Raw genomic sequence first — 24,069 nt, 5'->3', positions numbered from 1 at the left:
GAGTGAAATGTGTGTCTGAAATGCAAATTTAATGGATTCTCTTGTATGAGGTGCTCTTCATGCTGTCACAGGCCTGACGGATGGATCGTGGTGGAACAGCATGGCGACATCAAGTGAGTGCCAATGAGCCCAGGGGCCGGGTGCAGCATGTGGAGGCCTTCACATTTGAAATGGGCCAATGCTGGAGCAGAGGCGGTCCACACCATGAGCACATTGGGGGAAGGGATGGACACCTGCGCAGTGCTTTCATTTTTCCTTTTCCAAGAACTGCAGTTCGGTTGTGGGGAATTTGGGGGGGGGGCTTGCCTCATTCACATTTTTTACCTCCTGCCTTCTTACTTCTGGGTAGGCATGCTTGAGTTAGACTATTTATATATGTTCAGACATTTTAGACGTTGTTGGTATGTTTTCAGAAATAAAAACAATATAGACAGGCAAGTGTTGTATCAAATATAATACACGGTTTGTTAATCCAGATTTGGCTTAACAATATACAGTAAGATCAGATAGCATTAAAAAATCTTAACATTTGTTACACACGCAATCATTTCCTCCCTCCCATTATCTGAAACAGGCCCAGCTGAAGAGACTTTAGAAGAAACGAGACACCAGAGACAAGGCAAGTCATGTCAAGTCCTTCAAGCTCTTCATGTCTAATTCTTACTGGGGCCACCCCCAGATAAAATCTAAGCAGTCAAGGTACTTGTGGATACTGGCCTGGCATTATATCAGACTAGTCTGTTCATCAGTCTCTGCCTTTTCCAGTTGTGCAACATTACCACCACAGCTTGGAGACTTGGAATCAGTACACTGACAACATGTTTTTCTACTCTTGAAGGCAACTGCCAGGCCTGAGTTGATGGGAAGAAATACATGACTCTGATGTGAAGTATTGATCTGTCCGCCTCAGCGGCGGCCTCTTCCTCTTCCTCTTCCTCTGCCCCAGCCTCTCCCTCGGGCGCTGCTCAAATGTCCGGCCGAGCGCCTCAGCTTCTTCCTCTCCTCGTGGTGCTCCTTCTCTGCCTGCTGCTGCTTCTTCTGCTGCTCCGACTGCAGAGGACAACAGAATTACGTATGTTAAGTAAACCTCTGCTGTGATTAAATCACCAGAAGAAAAATAAAATCATCCCTCACTTCCAGATCAGGTAGGGCCAAGACTTAAGGTCCATTCAGGTATTTCTAGCCTTTAACTTGTAGGGGTACTTCCAGTTTATTTGAGTCAGGTGTATTTTTAATTAAACCAACTATTTTGGAATATTATGTTTTAGTGTTTCCTTGGGATTTTGCCCTTTTCAAGCATTCTTTCATGTTTTACAACTTGTGAAAATATCACATAGTATGACAGTATGCTTGATATCTGTTGATTTCTGCATAGCGGCCTGAATGCATTATCGGGGGTTATAGTATTTGTATATCAGTGCTTTGCACAGTGGAGTGATAGGAAAGATTTACATGAGAGACGTGTACCTTTCTGAGAGTGAAGGTGAGCTGTTTGCTGCCGACTGCACTGTCCACCATGCTGCTGGCTCCAGACTGCTCCTCCAACTTCAGGCGCTCCTCCAGAGAAGCCCTACAAGAACAGCAACACATTATCCTCACGCGCAATATACTAAAACAGTTTGCACAGAGCATGGTTTGAACGTATTGGCACGCTGATTTACAGCATGCAGTTGATCTGTGTATATTATTTAGGTTGGTACAGCTATAACCACAACTTATTTATGCATCCCTGTACAGGTATGGTGACCTTTAACAGCTGCAACCCCTGAAGTTATCTAAATAACAGACCTGGTTTCAAGCAGTGTCACACACAATAAGCCAACACTCATCTAACTGTTTCACTTGATACATTTCCAAAGACATACTTCTGCAGTTTCTGCTTGCGGGCCATGTCATTAAAGCTTCTGAACTCCTCTCCGGCTTTGATCTGATAGAACTGAGGCTGACTCGTCTTCTTGCTCTCAGCCACGTTTGAGGTTTCCTCTGATCCGTTCTGTTCCCTCTCCAGCAGGACAGTGTTGCGGTCTGCGTCCTTCCTCTCCTGCCGCCGGCGGTCTCGGTCCTCCTGGCGCAGCAGCCGCCGCTGCTCCCTCACCTCCTCTACCCAGCTCTTGTCGTCGTCTGAGCTCTCCTCCTCGGAGCTGGCTCGTCCCTCTGGCTCTTCCTCGTCTTCAGGCGCCTGGTAAAGAGGGTGGAAAAAGCAAAAGTTAGCGCGGTGGTGTGCAGGCCTCAGCCATCAATGTGTACAAACACAACTAGATACATACGATACCAGTTGAAGGTTTGGACACACCTTCTCATCCAATGGTTCTTCTTTATTTTTATTATATTCTACATTGTAGATTAATACTTTTTAACAGGTTTGACAGTTTGATGTGACAGCCTTGTCAAGAGTGAATTTGCGGAATTTTGAGGATTAGTTGTGTTGTGAAAGGAAGGGTGATCTACATAGTTACACAAGTTTACAGAGGTACTCAGCACTTGTTGCTCGCTTTGGTTTCACTCTGTCTTCCAACAAACCCTAAGCCACCTGAACTGGTTTTAAGTCAGAACATTGTGGAGGTGCCAGGTCATCTGATGCGTAGCCTAGAAGTGTGTTTGGATTCACTGTCCTGTTGAAAATCAAACAATGGTTCCACTAAAGGTTTTATTCAAAGTACCGCTGGAGGCTGTAACCTACGCACATAGCCTATGCCATTTATGCTTGTGTGCTCGTCAGTCTTGCTGGTACTATAAAAACACCACCACCCAGACAGTGTCAACACTAGTTGACACTGTGTCTTTTTTGTCAGTCAGGTTCATTTTTGTTCTACCTCCTGCTTCATTTTCACAATGGCGACTGAAAACTTTTGACAAAATTTCATCAAAGATGAGTCATACATATCTTCGATGTGTTCCCTCTTTACTGATCCAAAACAGTACAATCTGAAAATTGCGGAGATGGAGAATCAGCTGGAAATATTAAAGCAGAAATACGCTACTACCAAGCAGACAAATCACAGGGTCTGGGCTGTCGCCGTTGCTACAGCGTCAAATTGAAGTCGAGATATTAACTGCACATAAACCGAAGCATGATGAGATGACACTGCAGAGTGCTGTGGTAGAGTGTGCCTTGTGAATTTTGTATAAACAGTGTCACCAACAAAGCACAGCCAAATCATTGCACCTCCTCCATGCTTCACAGTGGAAACCACACATGAAGAAACCTGTTCTTCTTTATTCTTGGTACTGGATTTTGGCAGCAATTTAAATGCCTGATTCGTAGTTGTGATGTGTCAGAACTCCATGTGTGAGGCACTGTTGTGGGCTCTAGGCTGAGTTGCTGTTTGATGTTTCTAAAGATCTCCTCAATGTATCCTCTGCAGCAGAGCTAAGTCTTGGTCTTCCTTTCTTCATGAGAGCCAGTTCCTTTATAGTGTTTGAGGGTTTTCACAGCTACACCCAAGGAAACATTCAAAGTACTTGAAACATTATGGGTTGACTTCCATGTGTTAAAGTTATGATGGACTGTTTAGTAAGTTAAAGCTTAGTTGATGAAAGAAATTCCACAACTTAACTCTGGACAAGGGTCACCTAACTGAAAACCATTCCAGGTGACTACCTTGTGAAACCAACAGAGAGAGTGGCAAGAGTGAGCTACTGTTAAAGCTGAAGGTGGCTACTTTGAAGAACGTATTAAATATTCCGGTTCAACACTTTTTGTTTACTATATAATTCCATGTGTTTTAATGCATACAGTATTAATCTACAATGTAGAAAATAATACAACTAAAGAACAGTCTAAACTTGTGACTGGTACTGTTTGACCATGTCTGAGTGATTACTGGGCTAATACCAGACTATTTCCAATGAAGGAAAATTAATTTGGAGAGCCACTATTTAGTTATGCTACTCCGTTCTGGCACAATACACGTGAATTCCTCCTTTAGATTTCTTATGAAGGAGCAAAGTGAATTGTTTTGGTTCAAAGGTTTCAGCGCATGCTTGCACTTCCTATGGGCTGGAAATGACCAAACTACCATTCCAGTCCAGTGTGTGGAAAACGTAACAAGCAGAAAAGCTCAGTGTTACCTGTTGGGAAGCGGCAGCCTGCTGAGCCAGTAGACGCAGCTTCTTTTTCCTTTTCTGTCCAACCTTGGAGACTATGGGGTTGAGCAGGCGGAACTCCTCGCTCTGCTCGTCCACCTGGTAGTCTGGGTTTTCAAACATCACCTTGAAACGATCGTCTCCCAGGATGCTGGGGAGAGCCTGCAGTTTTGGGAAAGTGGAGAAGATGGAAAAAGTACTATTTTTAATGTTTCCCATTCCCCTCGCCTACAGATGACGTGGTGGAATACACCTTTTGGTTTATTTTCTGATTTTTAGTAATGGTTTTAACTGAGCCCACTTTTATAAAAGTTTAGATAAACATGGCACATTACGAAAGAATCCCTTCAGAGAACAAACTGGGGCGTAGCTGTTTCGATTCTTTGATCATTTCTTTCTCCTACCTTGCCCTTCTTTTTCCGAGAAGCCACTTCTGCTTCATCATCACCCTCCTCCATCAGCTTGAGGGCCAGGTCCTTGTTTACCTGAGGCAGCTTCTGTCTCATTCAGAAAGAAAATGCATGAATTAGCTTTAAGCACAAAAAACTTTCGAGAACACTGTGACAGGATGTAAATAATCTTTGAAGTGGTTTGCGTAATGGAAGAGAGCGAAGACTTCTGAATTGTAACCTCTCTGGGTTTGAGATCTGAACAGTCCTGATCAGCAATATTTTTGTCGTCGTAACCATTACTGAGATGAATGACAAACATTTCTTCAGGGTCGCTCACCTTAACTTGCACCCTCTGGGTTCTGGACTCCTCGATCTTCTGGCGGATCTTATCCTTGCGATACTCTTCGTATGCAAACGGATTCGCCATGCTTTTCACCTGCAGCCGAACCCAACGGCAAAAAAACGTCAAAAATAACACTTCCACTGTGTTTGTTTTGTGTGTTATGTCATGATCTGTTTGAACGATGATGAACAAATAAAAGCGGCTTTTGAATAAGGTTGAAACATTGTTAGCGTCATACCTTGTGATAAAGCCTTATGTCCATGAAAAAGCCATGCATGTAGGCTCTCAGCAAGGATGATCCCACCAAGTGAGACAAACCTGGTACAAACAAGGAAAACAAACTATAAAGGAAGGAACACAGGTATTTGTGAGGAAAAAAAACACACACACACAGATTATACTTTGCCCAGTGTGTACTCCTGGACTGGATATTGGTGAATGTTTGAACATTCGTGGCTCCTAGAGGATATACCCTACTAACTTTCCTCTGACTTAAACATCTTTTTGTTTTTCATTTAATCAAATTCCGTGGATTTATTCAGGTTAATGTCATGCCTCAGGTATGTGCACTTTTTTATGCTTTTTAACAAATGTTAGCAACATTTAGAAAACGTAGGTGGTGAATACAGCCGTACTTTTGAGCTTTTGACAATGCTAACATTTACTTTAAACCCTCCCAGAGCGCCCACCCTGAATGGAGACTATGAGTCAGGTGATAAGAGAGAATTTACAGGAATAAAAAGTTTCTTACTTGAAAAAAGAAAAAAAAAAGAGATTTTTTTCTGAAATGTATAAGCCAAGAGCTTTAAAAGGTTAACAACCATCAGATGTTGCCAGACTTTAAATAGTCTGAGTATTACAGACAGCTTTTTTCAGCTGTTCTCTTGCAAGTTTAAATTGTGACATGTGAAACAAATTCTTAGAAGTCAGAAACCACTAATGATTGCATCACGTGTACACACAGAGCTGACTGCAGTGTATGAACACGTAATTCAGAGAAACACTGTTGCTGTACTGCGTCAAAATTGGGAACATTCTGAGAACATCCACCCTGAGAGGACTCCTTTGTCATGTTTTCTAGTGATCAATAGAAAACGTAATTGATGTGTCAGTGGGTGTGAGTGTGTGTAGAAAGAATGTATGTGGAGTAAGTTGCTTGTCCCAGGTCGCTGTACTCAGTCAACCCAGGCTGTGTCGAGGTTACATAACGGGGCCACATTACACGGCTCCTGTAAATCAACACCGCTGTTCCCCCTCCTCCTCCCTTCTCTTCTTTTATTCCACATCAGCCAACCAACTTTCTGCTTCTTGTCATTTGATCTCTTTACTGCTGAGCCTGCATTCCAGTGTTCATTCAACCCCTCCAGAGTGCACTCCCTCGACCCTCTTTCCTCCAACCCCCACACTATACTTTCCTTACGTAATGCTGCTCAATTACTACGTCTGTGTAGATAGTCTCGCCACCAGAACAACCCCCAAGGCGGCAGAAAGGCTCATACTGATTCATAGTTTCAGGCCTAACTTTCAAGGCTTGGATTAAATTCCTGAGCCTTTTTTTTGCTTCCAAAGTTAAAGCATCAGTTTAGAAACTACATGGTCGTTTCAGTGAAATATTTGCTGCGGAACAGAGATTAGAACGTTAAGTAGATCAGCTCCACGTGCTGTGGTAAAATTCAGACAGTGAGGTCTCACCCAGATTTTCAAGGTCCTTCCGGGTGACAAACTTGTAGTCGTCGTACACTGTGCTCTCTGGACTCTCCTCCAGCTCCTCTGTTAGGTTGTCAAGGAAGGAGCACCAGCGAGGCGCCGGGCCCAGAGCCTAAGCACACACATATACTTGTTTCAGATTTAGACTGTTGAGTAAATAAAAAAACCCTGTTGTGTACGTGTTGAGACAAAAATACATGTTGCCATTCCAGTAAGAAATCAACTACCAGGAAGTTTCTAAGAATTGAGGAATTGTCCTGAGCTATAACTTAACACTGACAGAGCAGCAGAAGTGTTACAGTTTCACGGGCAGCGCAATCCCTTTCACCTCCCAAAAAATACACCATGCCTCTATTTTTCCTTTTCCGTTTGCTTGGAATTGTTACGCATGTTCAGAAACGGTCACTAAATACGTAAAAGACAAGAATTCCATTTATGTTCCTGTGAAGTAAAAGGTGGAAACCAATCAATCTGGAAACCACTAATGTGAACTGTTACAGTTCCTCTTAATTTTAGGTGACAGAAAACTGAATGTGCTCATGTTCAGACTGAACTCAGGTAAGGGCCCCAATAGCTGAGTCACAGGAAAAAAACACGAAAAAACAATGTGTATTTTAAGTATTTTTCTAATCTTTGCATTTCATATCTGTATGTACAAAAATAACTTATACCCTGTATTAAGTAAGAAATTATATAATTTATATATATTATTTTGAATATAATTAATTCCTTCCTAATAAGCCTCAAAGTTTTGAAGCAATATTTATTTATTTAATAATTAAGATTGTCTGGCCAGAGGGGAATGAATGGACCAAATGCTCTGGTCATAATTCACACATTTGTAATGGCAAACTGTACTGTACTGTAAAAACATTAACTTAATACTCATCGTTATTTAACGTTATCTAATGTCAGTTGTAGGCCTCTCTACTCTATAGCTCTACTGGCGACCATCTGGACTTGCTCTCATCCTATCAAAAGGTGTGCTGCGTGGGGAGCCATATTTGACAAATGGAGGAAAGAATGTGTGAAGTTATCTGTAGCTTCAGCCTTTAGTACGATGACTGTAATCATGTATGTGTTTTTTTTTGTTGTTGTGTAGAGTTATTATAGTTCTTGAAAATGCCATGTGTGATAATATATGACACTACTGACGAGGTTATAAAACACAGTGATTTTCTTTACACTGGATTGGTCGCTGGCCTGGATTAAGTTTTCCTTCTATGGATCACTGTTGGTGCTTTCATGTCTCCATGCTGATGTGACTTGTGGCCAAAAAGATACTTTAAATTGTCTTTTATATATTTTTATATCTATCTTTCACAATTTAACAGCAAAACTAGCATCAACTACTGTGATCACATATTTTTAGTCAGCATAGTCATCGATATTTACTCTATTTAGTCATCAAGTGAGCCCATTCTTCACAGCTCAGAAACCATTAACCTGAGCTGCTGAGCTAAGTCAAGATTGACTTGTGTCACAAACAATGATGTGTCACTCTCTTGCGATCAAAGGACCGATAGTAAGGGCTAAATTCTGCGCCTGTGTGTGCTTTGTGCAATCTATCAGTTTACACAGGTAATGACATCACATCACTGAGAGCAAAGTCAACAGTATCCAGTGTCCGGCTCACTGACATTCCTTACTTTCATCTGTGCTCAACTGACCTGTGATACAGCCTGATTCACCAAGACAATCGGGTTGCGTGAGGAGCTGAGGGAAGATCTTTCAAAACACAGGAAGCAACTAAACGACAGCCTGTTCAAACTAGTCCAAACTTACGTATGTTCTGCTTCTCCAATTTTTTTCCCATTAAATCACATTAACCCCAATTTTAATTACATTAAAAGTTGTTCTGAGAACAATGAGGTACTGGGCCAAATGAAAACATGCAACATTTCTTGGAAAGTTCTAGCTCATGGTGTGGCTCAAGTCAATTAATTTAACAAATGACAACAACAGTGTTTCACAGAAGACACGTAAACGGAACTCCCTTTACATCATGACGATGATCACACACAATGGGATGAGCCTGACAACCATCGAACAACTAGGGTGTTTACCGTCATGATCGTTACTATGGATTTAGGTTTTATTATGACTGAAACTGCTAGTAACTTTCTCATTTATTGAATTTCCTAAAGCTCGAAGTGGCATCTTCATGTATTTTGTTATCCCTCACAGTAGTGTACTTTACTAGTAGGGGAGCTCTGATCAACATTTTAACAGTCACTTCAGAAAACTACTTAATCAGGAATACTCAAACTGGATGGTCGTGCATCACACAATGAATTCCATTAGGCTGAAAGAAAGACAGAAAATAGTCTCATCTATTCACTCCTTTAAATTCCTCTTGGCTGGGAGAAAGAACACAAAGAGGGCGTCTTTATCAGTTTACGCTTATCGACAACATGACCTGCAGAGATAAAACAGTTACTTGCTATCTACTCTTGTGCACAGTTTACAGAGGGAGACTCGTGCTACTTATGTAGCTGTCCGATTTGAAGGATGACTGGCTCTGAAAGGTAGGTGTTCAATAGTGATGATACAAGGCTGTTGACGCCAGCACAGCCAGAGCATGGCAGGAGCCAGCTTGCTGTACTTTCACTGAGGGCGTGCTATGGGAGTGCTGCGTTCTACTGCTCCGGTCCATCAGCCAGGACGTCACATAGCAGACCATGTTTCTACTAGGTGGTTTAGGTTTGTAGCTACAGAAACAGCCCAGACCAGACCATACGCAGGCTGCCACACTGTGACGTGATGTGCACCTCCCCGGAAATGTAGCTAAGCTGTGATTGGTCCGCTTGGTAGTAGCATGTTCACGCTGTAGTATTTCTAGCAATTTTCCTTTTTGTTATGAGTGCACCAGCTTAAATGACTCACACCAGCGTTCACACTACGTCAATAGGTTACGACTTGAGTTCATATTTGGCGTGCGCTAGGAAATGATCTTACAAATCTCTTAACACCTCTCACCTCTCACCTGAACAACTCTTGTGATTATTACACCCTTATAGACGTGGCCAGTCAAATTATCTAGGTGGAATGTTGGCCTATAATGACTAGGCAGTTGATTGGAGCACCCTTATTTACTATTACACAAGGAAATAAAATAAGCACAGCTTTAAATAAGGAACTGGTAAAAACAAACAAAAAAAAAACGTATGACTGACTACATCCAATATGAGACTTTCACCTAACCTTTCTCTCTAATGTGGGACAGAACGACCTAAGTCCATCACGCCTGGAATGTATCCATTTACACAAAGCACGGTCTAGTTTACTGTACACACGTGGTAAGATGACATTAGAGTCACACAACAGACAATCTCCAGCTTTAATCATTATCCAGTGGCCTTGTAAGAATCAAATTAACAACAGGGCTGTAAACATGTCTGAGCTGTGACCTCACATAGCCTTTACTGGATACTTTACTGCACTTCTCAACACAGCGGCTGGTGTCACTGTACTCACCGGGATGTAGAACGTGTTCATCTTTGGATCTTCGTTGGCAGTGAAGAGCATACCTGTTAGTGAGACATATTGTGAAGGAAAAACAATGTGAGGAAGCAGGGCCAGGCTTTGAAGTGAATTTAGTTCTGGTCATGTGTATTTGAAGAGCCTGTTGCATGTTGAAAAGGATGCAATGCAATAGTTACAATAAAAGGTAGAAATACTTGCTACCCTGACGATGAGAACGGAGAGAAATGCTTCAACTCATTCATTTAACTGAAGTGCGGTAATTACAAAAACCAAGTAATGTAACAGGTAAATTGTTGGAAAGTACCTCTAAGCGTCTAAGGGATGAAACCTCAGTTAAACCAGTTTAATGACAATGTCACTTAACTTCATCGTAGGTTTGGTCCCTAGCGCCAGTATAAAGTGACTGACAGGCTGTGACGGATAAGACAACCGGTGCGTTAACTTTACTGTTAGATGGCGCCACCCAGAGGTGGAAAGGAGCAACATGAAGTCAACTTTTACACTTCTGTTTTCTGTCCATAATTTAGGCTTCATGTAAGTATCTAAGCTGCTCTTTATGCTGGAGTGGATTTATTTGCACGCAGAAAAGGTGTAGTAAATGTACGCAGAGGTACTGTTGCTTCCTGAGTTGTTCTCACCTGAATTAGGGTACATGCAGACATCATTGATGTTGGTCTGAGGCTGTATGGAGGAGAACAACTTGCCCTGTTGTACAAACATACAATACATGACAGATAATTGGCATCAGAGATATTATACACAGATATAACTATCATTTTAGGACAGATTTCTTGATAGACTTGTACATTTACATCAAGCTAGGAAGGTCTGGTAGCGCAATGGCTGTAACTTACAGTGTCTTTGTTCCACATCTTTATTATCTTAGAGTCCGAAGACACAACCAGGTCCAGCTGTTTGTGGAAGTTGAGAGACTTGATTGGCAGGTTGTAGAAGTGGTCTTTAACCAGGAGCGGCCGGCTGGAACGCAGGTCATACAGCAGCACCTTAAAGAAAAACGAGAAATAAACATAAATATTCAGAATATTTTAAGTAGGGATGTCTGATAATATCCACTAATATTAGCATAAAAAGTAAAAATTTTGTAACCAATGTTTAACTAATTCAGGCTTCAGCATTTCTGAGCCTCCATGAATGCAACATGCACTTGATGATCTATTATAACAACAAGAACAACATGTGGATTGCTAGCCGGGGCTAACAAGCTTGCTCGTGCGGTGCCTGACTAAACTCATGTCTCTGGTTGGCTGGAATTATTTTCCATCGTGTCCTACTGATGGTAAATTTGCAACTTGCAATGACTGCAAAGGACTGGTTATGCTACATACATCTTTTCCATATTGTGGCCATTTAGTTTCCAAGTCAGTAAAATAATGCACTTTAAATAATAAATAAATAAAATGGCAGTTTTCCATAACTCAAGCTGACGTTGGTGTCTTCTTTTGCACAGAGAATGGTAACATTTGGAAAGTCAATGTTACATTTATGAATGCATCCAGCAGGCCACCACAATAAAATTACGTACATGGTGTTAATTTCACAACAGGACAGTGTTGGTGTAAAAAGCCTGCACATATCAGTGTTGGTTGATATCGGAAACAGAAATAAAGAGTTGGATATTATCGGCATATCGGATATCGGCAAAAAAGACGATATCGAGCATCCCTACTTGTAAGAATATACAAACAAAAACTGAAAGAGCTACAAATGTAACGACGTGTGTAAGACTTTCTATCCATTTCAGATCAAGAATCATCAAAGACGCATGACCTTTTTGAAGAAACTTGAACTCGTTTTACAGAGCAGTACAACTTCTTAGAAAAGACTGTATCCCATCAGCCACTTCACTGTGAGCTGACTAATCACAAGATAAAGAGGTGACATTTGACACCGTGTGGGTACATGACAGTTTACAACGACAACAAACAGAAAAGAAGTGGAGAATGTAGAGCAGGGTCATACCCAGTGTCACACCACACAAACGAGCAAGGTCATAAAGTTTTCTGACTACTGGACAGCAGAACAGACTGATGCACACAGGTATTGTAAAAGAAAATGCATGTTGCACGTTGTTCAGCTAGGACATGGTCATCTTTTGGCTCACCTGCCCTGTGCTGGTGCCTACCGCCATGGTGAGGGAGCAGTTAAACTTCAGTGCACTGATTGAAGGCAAACCTTGAACTCTGTCAACAAACAGAAAAATGACAATGTCACCTTATAAGATAAGGGAATCCCTTATTTATCCCAAAGACGGGACATTTGCAGCGTTGCAGCAGCAGACACGCAAGTCTTAACTAAGTACAAGGAATTTGTCATATTGCACTTGCATCAAGACGTATGTAAATTTGTTATATGCAAGCTTCTTATATTGCACATCATGTGGAGACTTGTGTTGTGATGTTGTGGTTGTCCATGTATTAGGCCAGTGTGCATGTCTTCTACTTGATTGTACAGCCTCGGAGCAGCAGGAAGATCAGAATAATCATTCAAGGAGGTAACAGAAACATATGCTCCTTTGTCACAGGATAATTAAGTGAATCAGATAAAGCTGGATATTATTTCTGCAGTGTGCCACAATGACACACAGCTGGCAGGTTATTTTTAATGTAGCAGAGGAGAAAAGAGTCATGTGGCTGAATATGCATCGTCGAGCTGATCGGCTGAAATTATTTGACATGTCAGCATGACAGCTCGCTACTCACTCTGTTCCTTCAGTGAGGCTGCTCAGGGCACAGTCCAGCAGGCCCACTCGGTTCCGGACACGAGGGTCCCAGCATTCTACTCGTCCCTGGCGAGCGAGCAGAACAAGTGTGACATAAAAGCATGTTTGATTTTAATTTTTTTATGATTATTTGGGACAAAATTGGGACGAATAAAAAGCTATAACAGGCAACTACTAATGTGGGCAGCTCCAAATGTAAGTGAGAAGTAGCGCTTGGGAAAACTTGATCTTTAACACTCAAATATCATGTGGAACACTTTTTTTTTTTTTTTGTCAACCCAGCTGGCGTGTGAAATGTCATACCAAACAATACCAAGGAGACGACAGAACAGAAAGCCACTGAAGAATTCAAATGAGAAAAAACATCTCCTAGATGAATATGAAAGCACTCAGTGCTGTTTCTTTTAAAGGTGGTGACTACCTCTTGAGAACAGCCAATGAAAAACTGAAACCATGTTAAACTGTTCAACTGCTTTGTTTTATGACAATAAGACATTTCAAAGATATCTTTATCTCTACATCAGCAACGAAGAGCCACAGGCTGTCTTTTCCTGGTAATAACTGTCACCTTCACACAGAGCCTGTGATGACACTTACCTCAGAGGTCCCTGTGGCAAACAAATGATGGACGGGGTTGATGTCACACACATTATTCTCACTGGTAAAAAAAAAAACAAGACAAAGCAGCGTTATGATCGTGAGTATAGAGTATGGAGAGAAAACGGCAGATAGTGTTAACCCACTATACTTACACAGCATCAGTCTGAAGTGAGTTGAGGAAGCGGCCTTGTTCCAGGTTCAGCCTGAACACCTCTGAACTGAAAGTTAAAACGATTAATACATGCACACAATGAATCTAAAAACATGCCCGACAGAAAGCGTGTCACAACGTACAACCTCTACTCACCTTGTCCCCACAAAATAGAGGTCACAGGAGGGGTAGTGGTACGAGAAGTCTCGTCCAAACTTTGGGATACGGGTCTTGAAATAGTGTCCGTGTTGGGAGTGGAACTCTACGTAGCGGTCGCAGTGCAGAAACACCAACTGCACAGAAACACAGTGAATTTGAAAGCAACATTGGTTAAAAAACGCTGACAAGAATATGTACAAATCATAAACCTAAATATGGTGCCACAGACATTACATGCCTTATGTTACCAAATTGTTGGTATAAAAAGGCTCCTGTGTCTTACCTTGGAATAGTCATCAGACAGGATGTCAAATGCCACGACTTTGAGAGAGAGAGAAGAACGTCATCAGGCTTAGTGTATTACACAGAGGCAAAGCAAAAGGTGGGTGTGCGTGCCATCTTACCGTCTGAATCCAGACATCGCTCAAACTTCAGGGACAGCTGATAGGTGTCATAACAGCGAACCCTGGGTTTGTAGGTGCCTGAGGGAAAAATTAAATGCCTCCTGAACGGTACTGTGCTGACAGCTGATGACACCCAAAATTTAAGACAGGATAACATTCAACATTCGTGACGCACAGCTCGTCTTACCTGCTGCAAGGATGAACTGACCATCCCTGGACACTTTGATGGAGGTGCACACAGTGGGCATCTCAAAATCCTGAATGAGCTCAATCCTCCGCAGTATGTCTGAAAACACAGGCGATCAGAGAAGTCAGAATAATCACAAACTACTTGGGGAAAATTAACCAGCCTTTGATGGTGGAAACTCACCGACATCTTGCTTTTGTAGCTGTCTTTTCTTCCGATCTGAGAGCCACTGCATTAACGAAATAGCGGTGAATTTTATTTGGCATAAAGATACACTTCCCCCAAAATTATTCACAGCAATGATGTAGTATAGTATGGCTCGTTTTTGTTTTGGTCGCTGTTACATATCATTCTACAACAGTATACCTTGCTTTAAATGAAGTATATGAAAAGTTACAATAAGGTAGCGTGTTTTTGAATTTGAGTTTGACAGTGACATTCCCCGATAACATGATGTTAGTAACAGGCACTCTTCTCTCTGCTAGCACTGTTAGCTTACTAGCTAGGTTCAGGGTAAGTCATAAAAGAGAGAGCCCATGAGGGGCAAGTCGCATTTCTCACCTCTGGGAGGGACTTTCCGTGGCTTAAATTGTAAATCTTAACATCATTTACACTGGACACTTGCATTGTGAAAAGCGACCAAGGCTCCGGCCACTCACAACACTGTTCCACGCCGGTGAAATCTCACTGGATCCACGTTGTTGCTCCGGCAGCCAAAACAGGAAGTGGAGGGGAGTTTTGCGAAATTGGTTCGTGTAGAAACTACAGTGACCTCACACCGTTCCCATTAAACTGCAATTTTTTTTAAATTATTGTTTTTATTTATTTAAAAAAAATGAAGTTGTTTAATTAAAACAGCTGCACGAATGTAATGCTGTGTAATTGCGGTAGACTCGCTGTAGACAGTTAAAACTAATAAACTATGTCGCAGTTGTATATTTCAAACAAGCCTACTTATTAGCGTGCTTAGATAAATATATTAGCGCTATAAATATTTATATCGTCACCCTAATATTGTGTTTGAGGCTTTTCTGAATTGTTCCCATGCGTTCCCATTTTACTCCTTTTTACTGTTTTTATTTTAGTTTTTAAAATTGTGCTCATTTTTTTCCGTTACTGTTATAAACATTATTAAGTGTGTGGATGATTATTTTGTATTTCTGCACACCACCTTGGTCTGCTGGGTTTGTTTTTAAAAGTGCTTTAGAAAAAAAAAACTTTGACTCGACTTGACTTTACATTTATGCAGTAGTGTTCAAAAGCACTAGGGTGGAGGTTTGGGTGGGGGACAGGGGGTGTCAGCGTGTTTTTTGGTAACTCTGAGGAAACTGTACAACAAATACAAATTTGAAGTACACCCTTTGTTAACTTTTGTGACTCATGTTTGCTAAGATGAGCTGGAGTGATGTCAGAGCTCCTAGTGACAGTAGAGGCCAGTGGACTGGCTGTCCCTCAGTCTCAGGTAGAGCTGCTACCCCAACACTCAGCACTCAGAGGGACTGTTACAGGATTGGTATGAGGATAACCTGAAGGTAAGCTCCACCTTTGGAAAATAAAATTGTATACACTTTCTTTTATGTGTGATTAAATAAGGAAATCATAACCAAAGTGAAAATGGGAAAAAATCGTGTTGTTATGGGTAAAATGTAATTTCACACAGTGTATTTCCTGTAAACTCCATTGTATGCTTTTAGTGATATTGTAACTGTACGCTTGTTTGCTCAGGGTCACGGAGTATTCGATGTCAAATTGTGTGAAGGATTTCTGCCTGGAGGTCTCTATGTGAGGCAGTGGGAGTCATGACAGACTTCTGGCTGATTTCTGTCCCACTGGACAAGACCAGTTTAACCAGTGTAGAGAAGCTCAAGCACACCGTTGCCAAAACCAACCTGGCCTCCTGCTACAAGTTCTCCATTCCAGATCTCAAGGTGAGGCTATGGAGCATCTTTTCCGGGGAAGGGCTCTAGGGAGCCAACATAATTATTTGAGTAAATGAAAAAATGAAAACAGACACGATAATGAGGTGTGGAAAGCATTGTTGAACTTTAAGAGCGACCATGTATATGTGTGTGTTTGTTTTGTTCTTCTACCAGTACAGTAGAGTGTAGTTGAGGAGAGTGATGGTGTTTGGTGTCCTTCTCTGGTGAAGGGATAAAGGCTCAGGTTGCTCTCTACAGTTTGAGGCAAAATTTCCATCTGACCCATTTCACTCAACGTGATTAATGTTTGCCGTGCCTGCTGGACACAGCGTTTTGACCATCGTTGTTTGGTCCTGTCAAGGAGGCCAAATGTGAAAACTCTTTCTCTGCTTTGTCACATGGATGATACATCAATTGAAGTGACATTAAAGTGCTGTCTATGCTGTGTGTGACCTCAGGTGGGGATACTGGACAGTCTGCTCAGCGTGTCAGATGATCTCTCTGCACTTGACTCGCTGACTGAAAGGTAAAAAAAAAAAAAAAAGTCCAATCAATGAGTAAAGGACCAAAGTCAATATATTCCACCAGAGCCTATGTACACAGGTGCATCCTTGCCCTTCGACGAGGCTAGTAACTCTGAGCTTGTGTGTGGTCATTGCCATGATTAATTGATGGTCAGGGGCAGCTGACGGTTAGTTTTCCCTCCTGATTTTAAATTCATTGTTAGCGTATCTGAGCAGGTGAGCTGTAGGTGGTGAAGTTAACGCTTATTTAAAACACCAAGATGTGGCCTAGGGAGCTCAGGCAAGGTAGATTTGTTTCACAGTTTAATCCAGAAGTTTGAATTTAGTTTGATCTGCTGCTTTCCGGATGAAATAAATTCTGTTTCCACATTAATATTTCATTGTGTGTCTCTGTGTCAATCATGAATGAAGATTTAGAGGACAGGAGGTTTCCAGGAAAGAAGAAGCACTTAAATAACAGATAATTACTTTGTAATAACGGTGTTTTTTTATGTGGTCAGTGTGATCAAAAAGACAAACCAGTGTATGAGGGAAGTGATGGAGCAGTCCAGTGACAAAGTGCTGGAAAACGCCTTAGTCAATGGAGGTGAGTCAGACACACACATTGATGCTGTATAGGATTTCATTAAATGAGTGCATGGAAGCCACTGTTCACACTAACAGTTACTATTACTTCATTGTGAGCTGTATGCAAGTGGTAGCACAGGACTACAACTACCAAAAACAATCCAGCCTAACGAGTGTCTCTGATCATTCCCTCTCATCAGACCACAGCAAGACTCAGAGAGCCGCCCTGTCACCCATGAAAGCTTACCTCAAGTCTCTTAAGGGTACTTTATCTGCTGTCAATTCGCTCTTTATGCTGATGTATGGTTCAATGTGACTCCATCTATGCAGAGAGTACCCGCTATTCCTCTGCGTAATGGCATAGATTTACAATTGTGCAATACAGGGGATTTTAGATATGTAGTCAGGTCATGACTTAACTTGTATGTTTGTTCGCAGTGGACCTGATGACTTATATGACCAAGTTTCAGTGGGACAAAGCCAAATATCCCACTGCTCTGCCCCTCTCCAGCCTGGCAGACATCATCAGCAAGGTACAGGGTTAGAAAACTGAGAACACCAGGAAAAAAGGAAAGAGAAAAAGAGAAAATTTGTCAAGTAAATAATCGCATCTTTCATATGTCACTGTTTAGTAGTTATTTAAACATAACATGTATATTCCTGGGGGATTTTTAGCCCAAGCATCAGTCTACCTTTGATGCTGATGTTGTGTGGTTTTGATTTGAAAGAAAATCATGCAGAACATTTTCGCAGTTTATTCCAGAGTGTGCTTGTCAGCAGCATGGATGCTTGTTACATGTCATTTACATACCTCCGTTTCATGCGCGGTGCTTATTTGTGCTGTTAATACCTGCATGTGTGTCAGGAAGTTTCCCAGGTGGAGACAGAGTTGAAAACCCGTGCTGCCGCATACAACAGTGTGAAAGCAAACCTGCAATGCCTTGAGAACAAACTGCAGTGAGTGACCTCAGCAATATAGTAAGAAACATAAACAATTATATCAAGTCTATATAAATACCTTACTGGATTCTATGTTCCTCCAGTGGCAAGTTACAAACGTGCAGTCTAAATGGCATCGTGAGGAAAGAAGACCTGGTGGTGTCGGAGTACCTCACCACTCTACTGGTAGTGGTGAGAAGGTCAGTTGCATAAATGTTTGTTTATTCCTGTCGTATTCTTCGCCCGCAAGTTGATTTCTGAATATGTTTTTGACCACAGGGGGAGCTACGTGCAGTGGGAGAGGACCTATGAATCCTTGTCAGAGTTTGTGGTTCCACGGTCAAGCAGGTGAGCTGTCTTCGTGCCCTCTTGGCTGGGAGACAAGCCGTTTCACTTGATCTAAGTACACCAGCAAAGCTCCGAGTACCTGCTCTCAACATCTGAAAGGTCAGGCTGAGCAACCACAGGTGTTTCCTTACCAGCAGAAAGTAAGAGTGTGCAGCTTGGGAGAGCAGCAGGGCAGGAAATGGTGGAGTTTTCCGGACATGAGACATATAGAATAGAACAAAACATAATTTTATGAATTGGCCCTTAAACTGAAATCAAATAGAATAAAAAATGTTAACAGAGGATAAACACACTTGAAAGTAAAAGAGTTTAACTAATCAAGTCTGATGAAGTCCATCCACTTAAGATCATACTTTAGTGATTTAATTCTGGTGGAAAGGAAATACTGAGTACTGTATATAATATAATCAACGTGAGTAGCTGGTTTCTGGTATTGACAGTTGTTACACTATATCTGAGGTTTCTGATTTAATTCCTTATCTCAGTTCAGATTCTTTCAAATTGTTTTGGAACCTATGCTCTGATCTTCAATAGCCTACAAAAATGCTGTAGGCTTCACTTTTGTTTCACTAATGTCACATGACTAGAACTTGGGGTCATACAGTGTTGAAGTAGTTGGTTCTGACACCACACAACAAGAAGGGTCTCGGTTCAAACTTGGCTGGCTGCTGCCATTCACATTGTCCCGTCACATGCGTGGTGTTTTTATTTATTTATTTATTTATGTATTTTCCCGGACTGTTCCGCCTTCCTCCCACAGTCAAAAGGTTAGGTTAACTGGTCATTCTAAAGTGGCCGTAGGTGTGGATATGAGTGTGAATGGTTGTTTGTATTTCTGCCCTATGATACACTGGTGACCTGTCCAGGCTGTACCCTGCGAGAGGAATATCCAGTTTGTCTTGGACAGCTTGTTAAACAAAAGCAATGTCTATGATAACAATATCTTTCTTATACTGGGAGTAGACTTTTAAAGTCATAGAACATATAGGGATCAGCTAGTTGATCATTGATGATACTACTCAGTACTCAGTCATTGGTTTAAGTCGAGGTAATTTCCTCATGGTTTAAAAGCTGCTTTCAATAAATAAAACAAAAAAACGGGTGACTTTGTTTTCTTCACCCTGTCTTCCATCTGTTGCTGCATGTTGTCGTGCGACTCTCTGAGATTCTACCATTCTTGTGTGTTGCTCTCAGGAAGCTGTTCGAGGACAGAGAGGAAGGAGTCTTCTCCGTGACACTTTTCAAAAGAGCCGTGTGTGAATTCAAAGCCAAAGCCCAAGACAGCAAGTAAGCAGGACGGATTGCCAGAAAACTCCCGGTCTAGTCTAAGCTGTGTTGTCTGTGTCGATTACCATAGTGTAGCCTCTGATCAACACAGGTTCATCGTGCGCGAGTACAGCACTGACCTGGAGGAGAAGAATCAGCAGGAAATGAAGCAGCTTGGAATTGACAAAAAGGAGCAATATGTGAGAACATGATGTGGACTCTCTCTGAGGTTTTTTTTTTCTTTCAGTGTGTGTTGTAGTGTTTTTATAAATGTGCCTCCTTTGCAGGGGATCTTTGTACGTTGGCTGAAGGTGAATTTCAGTGAGATGTTCATCACCTGGATTCACTTGAAAGCCTTGAGGGTGTTTGTGGAGTCAGTCCTCAGGTCAGTGCCGGCAAGTGAAAGATTTTCATGTGACTTCTACTGTATGTGTGAGCTGACTTATAATAATATCTCCTGTCAGGTACGGGCTACCTTTAAATTATCAGCCGCTGCTACTGCAGAGTGACAAGAAGCGCTCCAAGAAGCTCAGAGAGGAGCTCACTTCACTGTTCATGCATCTGGACCCTACTGCCAGTATGAAAGATGTAAGAGGCCAAACGTTTACTGATTACTGATCATGTCATCGTTATATAACCTTAAATTCAGAGCAATATATACAAACATGCAAATTTAATCATCTTTATCGTAGTAAGTTCAACTCAAGCTTTCTATATTAGCTGTAGTCACACAGTAAAGCACATTTCATGTCATCATAAGGGAATAGGCCCAACTTCACCCAGACTTAGGGTGAATTCAGGTACAGCGAGACATCAGGTCTGTCATAAGAAAAACAGCATCGCACTTCAGCCCTAGAAAGTTTAAGTCAAAGCAACTGGTGATGAGACCTTGCTGTGAATGTAGATGAATGTAGATGTAGAGTCGCATGACATGATTCATGTGCCTTTGGTTCCATGGGGATTGTGTCCAGCATCAACCAGGAAGTATACCTCAACACAAAAAAAGTTGAATTAATAATAAATGATGGATATACATGTAAATTACATATAAACATTTATGATAAAATAATCCACCAAAGTAAACCTATAAACATATATTTTCCAAAATTCAAACACACCTCATGATAAATATGTTTTAAAATTGTATTTACATTTTGTTTTTAAGATTAGGCCACAAAGGGTAACAAAGGCTAGCTAGAGCTAGGCCTTTCTCAACATGGAACCACATAGATATAGCCTACAGCCAATGTACATTTTTAATAATTATTGAAGAGACTTAAAGCGCTAAACCCTCAAATTATTTGGCCCTCGGTCAAATTATCCCGACCCAATAATTTGCTCTGGCAGTGACAGACAATGAGGCTTACTCCATTTATGTTAACATCGAGGAATCTTAAAATATATAGTAATCTTAAGAAAATCAAGAAGAATGTTCAAAATTCTTGATGATTGAAATCCCACAGAACACAGTGTCCCATATTACCCAGTGGGCTGTCCCATGTTACCAAACAGTGACATGATGACTTCTGACCCAATTTAGTAATCAGGGAGCTTCAATGGACTTTCAGAGGAAAGGGAATGGACTTTTATGTCTAATCTACAAAAGAGCATCAGTCTATATATATTTTGTGAACTTTTCATTTTCATTCATTGATATTCTTTTTATGCGCTAAATTTGCCCATACACCCTGTAAATCTTTTTTTTTTCCCTTGGAACAAATTACTATTACAAAATTGTAATAATAATTCAGCAAATACTAATGATCAAATTCATCGAACTGCAGTTCTCTATATAGTGTGTTTGTATTGTCATGATTTGACATAATTTATTTGAATTATTTTGGAAACAGTGACACTGTTACATTCTTTGTTTACCTGATTGTAAAATTTACCCTCAAGATCAATAATATATATGATTATGATATATTAACATTAACAGCAATCTGAGTGGAGAAATCATTTCAAACTTTTACCTATTCATACTATTCAGCATTATAGGTACTATTCATTCAGTGTGGACCTCATTAAGAAAGAATCTGTTTACAACATTATTTATGTTAAATGTAATTAGAAATGCACTTGCTTTATTTTTGAAAGTCATAGTAAACACTAATGGAAATCTACCCTGGCCACTAATCAGCCAAAACTCAATGGAATAGTCCAAAATATTTCTGTTGTTTTGCCGTTTTAAAGTTGGAAAGACAGCTGATTTTTTCTGTTTTCTGAGATGCAAATTATATTCAGACATGTACCATCAACCAAGACCACATTTTTTCAAAGCATCCGTTTCAAGATTTTATAACGGAGGTTTTCACTATCAGAGATCCCTATTCCCATGCACTCTGTTAAATTTCAATTTAGACTTAGACTTAGAAAGACTTGAAAACCACTAGTAAGAGAAAAATAGGTGTAAGATAATTAAAAAAAGTTAAATATAAAAGTATGTATGTATAATAGTATATTAAATATACAAGTTGCATACGTACACATCTACAAGAAATAGAAATTGAAGTAAATATATACTGTACTCATCATTTGTATGTACAACAAATGATAAGGTGCAATAATGTGAATATTGACATGAATAATATAGTACAGCTGGATTGAGTATTCCATTATTACCTTAATGAAGCCTTATTTTGTTTTTTTCTTTAGCATGTTCCACACATCATGCATTTGTTGTTCAAACATTTAGACAGATTTTGTAATGCATTAGGTTGTTTTTGTTGTTTTTTCAATTTTTCAAAAGACCAGTAACACTCCAGCAAGTGGAGCGTTTGTCCAGATTTCCTCTTGACGTCTGACTAAAGGAGAACACTGTCAGCCATCTGAGATGACATCTGTCTCATGCAAATTTGTCCGTGGCCTTGCAAGACCACAGAGAGAAAAGTGGAATTTGCGTTGCAGGCATATTTACTGCAAGATAACCATGGTGCAAAAAAGGCTCCACTAATTAAGTGGAAGTTTGACTCTGTTTTCTGGGTCCTCTTGGCCAAACAGGTGAGCTGTGACATTCCAGGACTCTGTCAGCAGGAGTTCTTCTCCTGCATCTGCTTCCAGATCAGCACCAGCATGTTGGAGGTCAGCTAGCAGTGAGCAACGCGACTGACAAAGCAAAGAGGGCCCAGTCGCACCTCCTGTTCCACCTCCTGTCAGTCAGAGACAGAAACATAAAGACACTCATCAATGAAACGAAACACATCTAGCAGAAAATATATACAATTAATTATCCCAGTTTTCACTGTTACTCTTAAATGAGAAAGAACTGACTATTTTTGGATGGTGGTGTAAATAATCCTGTCAGTGGACGGATGTGGGTCCCCTTCGTCGTAATGCCAGCTGCACCACTGTGGACTACAAATATGATGTGCTGAACATGGAATTGCGAAAACAGTTTAAATATGTTTAATTTCTGAACTATATTTTTGCTCAAATCATTTTCATGTAGACATCAGCGTACACCTTCAAACCACTAAGTGAACTCTTAAAGTCTGTGCCACTGTGTGGCTGCACCTTGATTCAACAAAACAGGCCAACTTTGCATACACCACATCAGCACCGATACAACAAAACAACAATAACTACTTAATGCTATAATTCCCATTCCACATTCCACATTTCTACTGGGTATATTTCATAACTAGCCCTACACTGTCGGTTTATTTTTGACGTTTGTGGTGAGGTTGTCTATTTCTGTTACTCCAGGTGTTGCCAAATCAATAAGCGACTGATATTTTAAGGATTAGAATTCTGAGGTGGGAGAATGAAAGCAGTATCAGGACCTTTATATTGTAAAGTCTATAAAGTCTACTACGTGAATGTATTGTTGCTTAAGTCACATACTGTTATCTCTGTTTACATGTCTTTGGGTTTACTAAACCATATATGTGATTAAAGATGCACAAAGTCTTCTGTGGCTCCAGAGGGAACTGTGTGATAAACAGAAAATCGGCTCAGTTATGGTTAAGAGTGCTGCTCCTCACCCCCCACCTCTGCTCAGGCCAGTGGCGCGAGAAAACAATAACTACGAGCTGTGTTGTAGGAGTGAAATGTTAATTTGATGGAATACTCAGCAGTTAGATGTTCTTCACTGGCTCCCGGTCCATTCCCAAAGGGGAACGGAAGCTAATTCTGAGATGCTGTGGGTTGATTAATGGTCTTGGTGGGAGGAAAAAAAACAAGGTTTTAATTAATTTTCATTCACTTTCACTCATGAAATATTCACTTAAACGGGAGAGTTTACACAACTTC

The 24,069-nt window shown here is 40.8% G+C and overlaps 2 protein-coding genes across 2 annotated transcripts; one reads left to right on the top strand and one right to left on the bottom strand.

Moving 5' to 3' along the window:
• Window positions 1–439: 439 nt before the first annotated feature.
• nol10 (nucleolar protein 10) lies at window positions 440–14,992 on the bottom strand. The gene is made up of 21 exons (XM_047611875.1): window positions 14,817–14,992; window positions 14,439–14,484; window positions 14,256–14,354; window positions 14,069–14,146; window positions 13,948–13,985; window positions 13,662–13,798; window positions 13,507–13,572; window positions 13,352–13,412; window positions 12,735–12,820; window positions 12,137–12,215; window positions 10,869–11,018; window positions 10,653–10,719; window positions 10,006–10,058; window positions 6,514–6,640; window positions 5,060–5,139; window positions 4,816–4,914; window positions 4,491–4,583; window positions 4,072–4,248; window positions 1,866–2,179; window positions 1,468–1,570; window positions 440–1,050 (listed from the first exon to the last, which is right to left on the bottom strand). The coding sequence occupies exons 1-21, from the start codon at window positions 14,880–14,882 to the stop codon at window positions 907–909; spliced, it is 2,163 nt and encodes a 720-aa protein (XP_047467831.1). The 5' UTR covers window positions 14,883–14,992; the 3' UTR covers window positions 440–906.
• Window positions 14,993–15,568: 576 nt separating this feature from the next.
• atp6v1c2 (ATPase H+ transporting V1 subunit C2) lies at window positions 15,569–23,727 on the top strand. The gene is made up of 14 exons (XM_047611387.1): window positions 15,569–15,787; window positions 15,981–16,183; window positions 16,633–16,700; window positions 17,199–17,284; window positions 17,466–17,528; window positions 17,704–17,798; window positions 18,131–18,222; window positions 18,309–18,404; window positions 18,484–18,552; window positions 19,747–19,839; window positions 19,931–20,018; window positions 20,106–20,203; window positions 20,283–20,406; window positions 22,819–23,727. Exons 2-14 carry the CDS (start codon window positions 16,055–16,057, stop codon window positions 22,906–22,908), a joined length of 1,191 nt encoding a protein of 396 aa, XP_047467343.1. The 5' UTR covers window positions 15,569–15,787; window positions 15,981–16,054; the 3' UTR covers window positions 22,909–23,727.
• The last annotated feature ends 342 nt before the right edge of the window (window positions 23,728–24,069 follow it).

Source organism: Mugil cephalus, chromosome 17, assembly GCF_022458985.1.
Source record: "Mugil cephalus isolate CIBA_MC_2020 chromosome 17, CIBA_Mcephalus_1.1, whole genome shotgun sequence".
Lineage (NCBI taxonomy): Eukaryota > Metazoa > Chordata > Actinopteri > Mugiliformes > Mugilidae > Mugil > Mugil cephalus.
The sequence above is the reverse complement of the archived record's forward strand: the minus strand, read 5'-3'. Positions and strand labels throughout refer to the sequence as shown.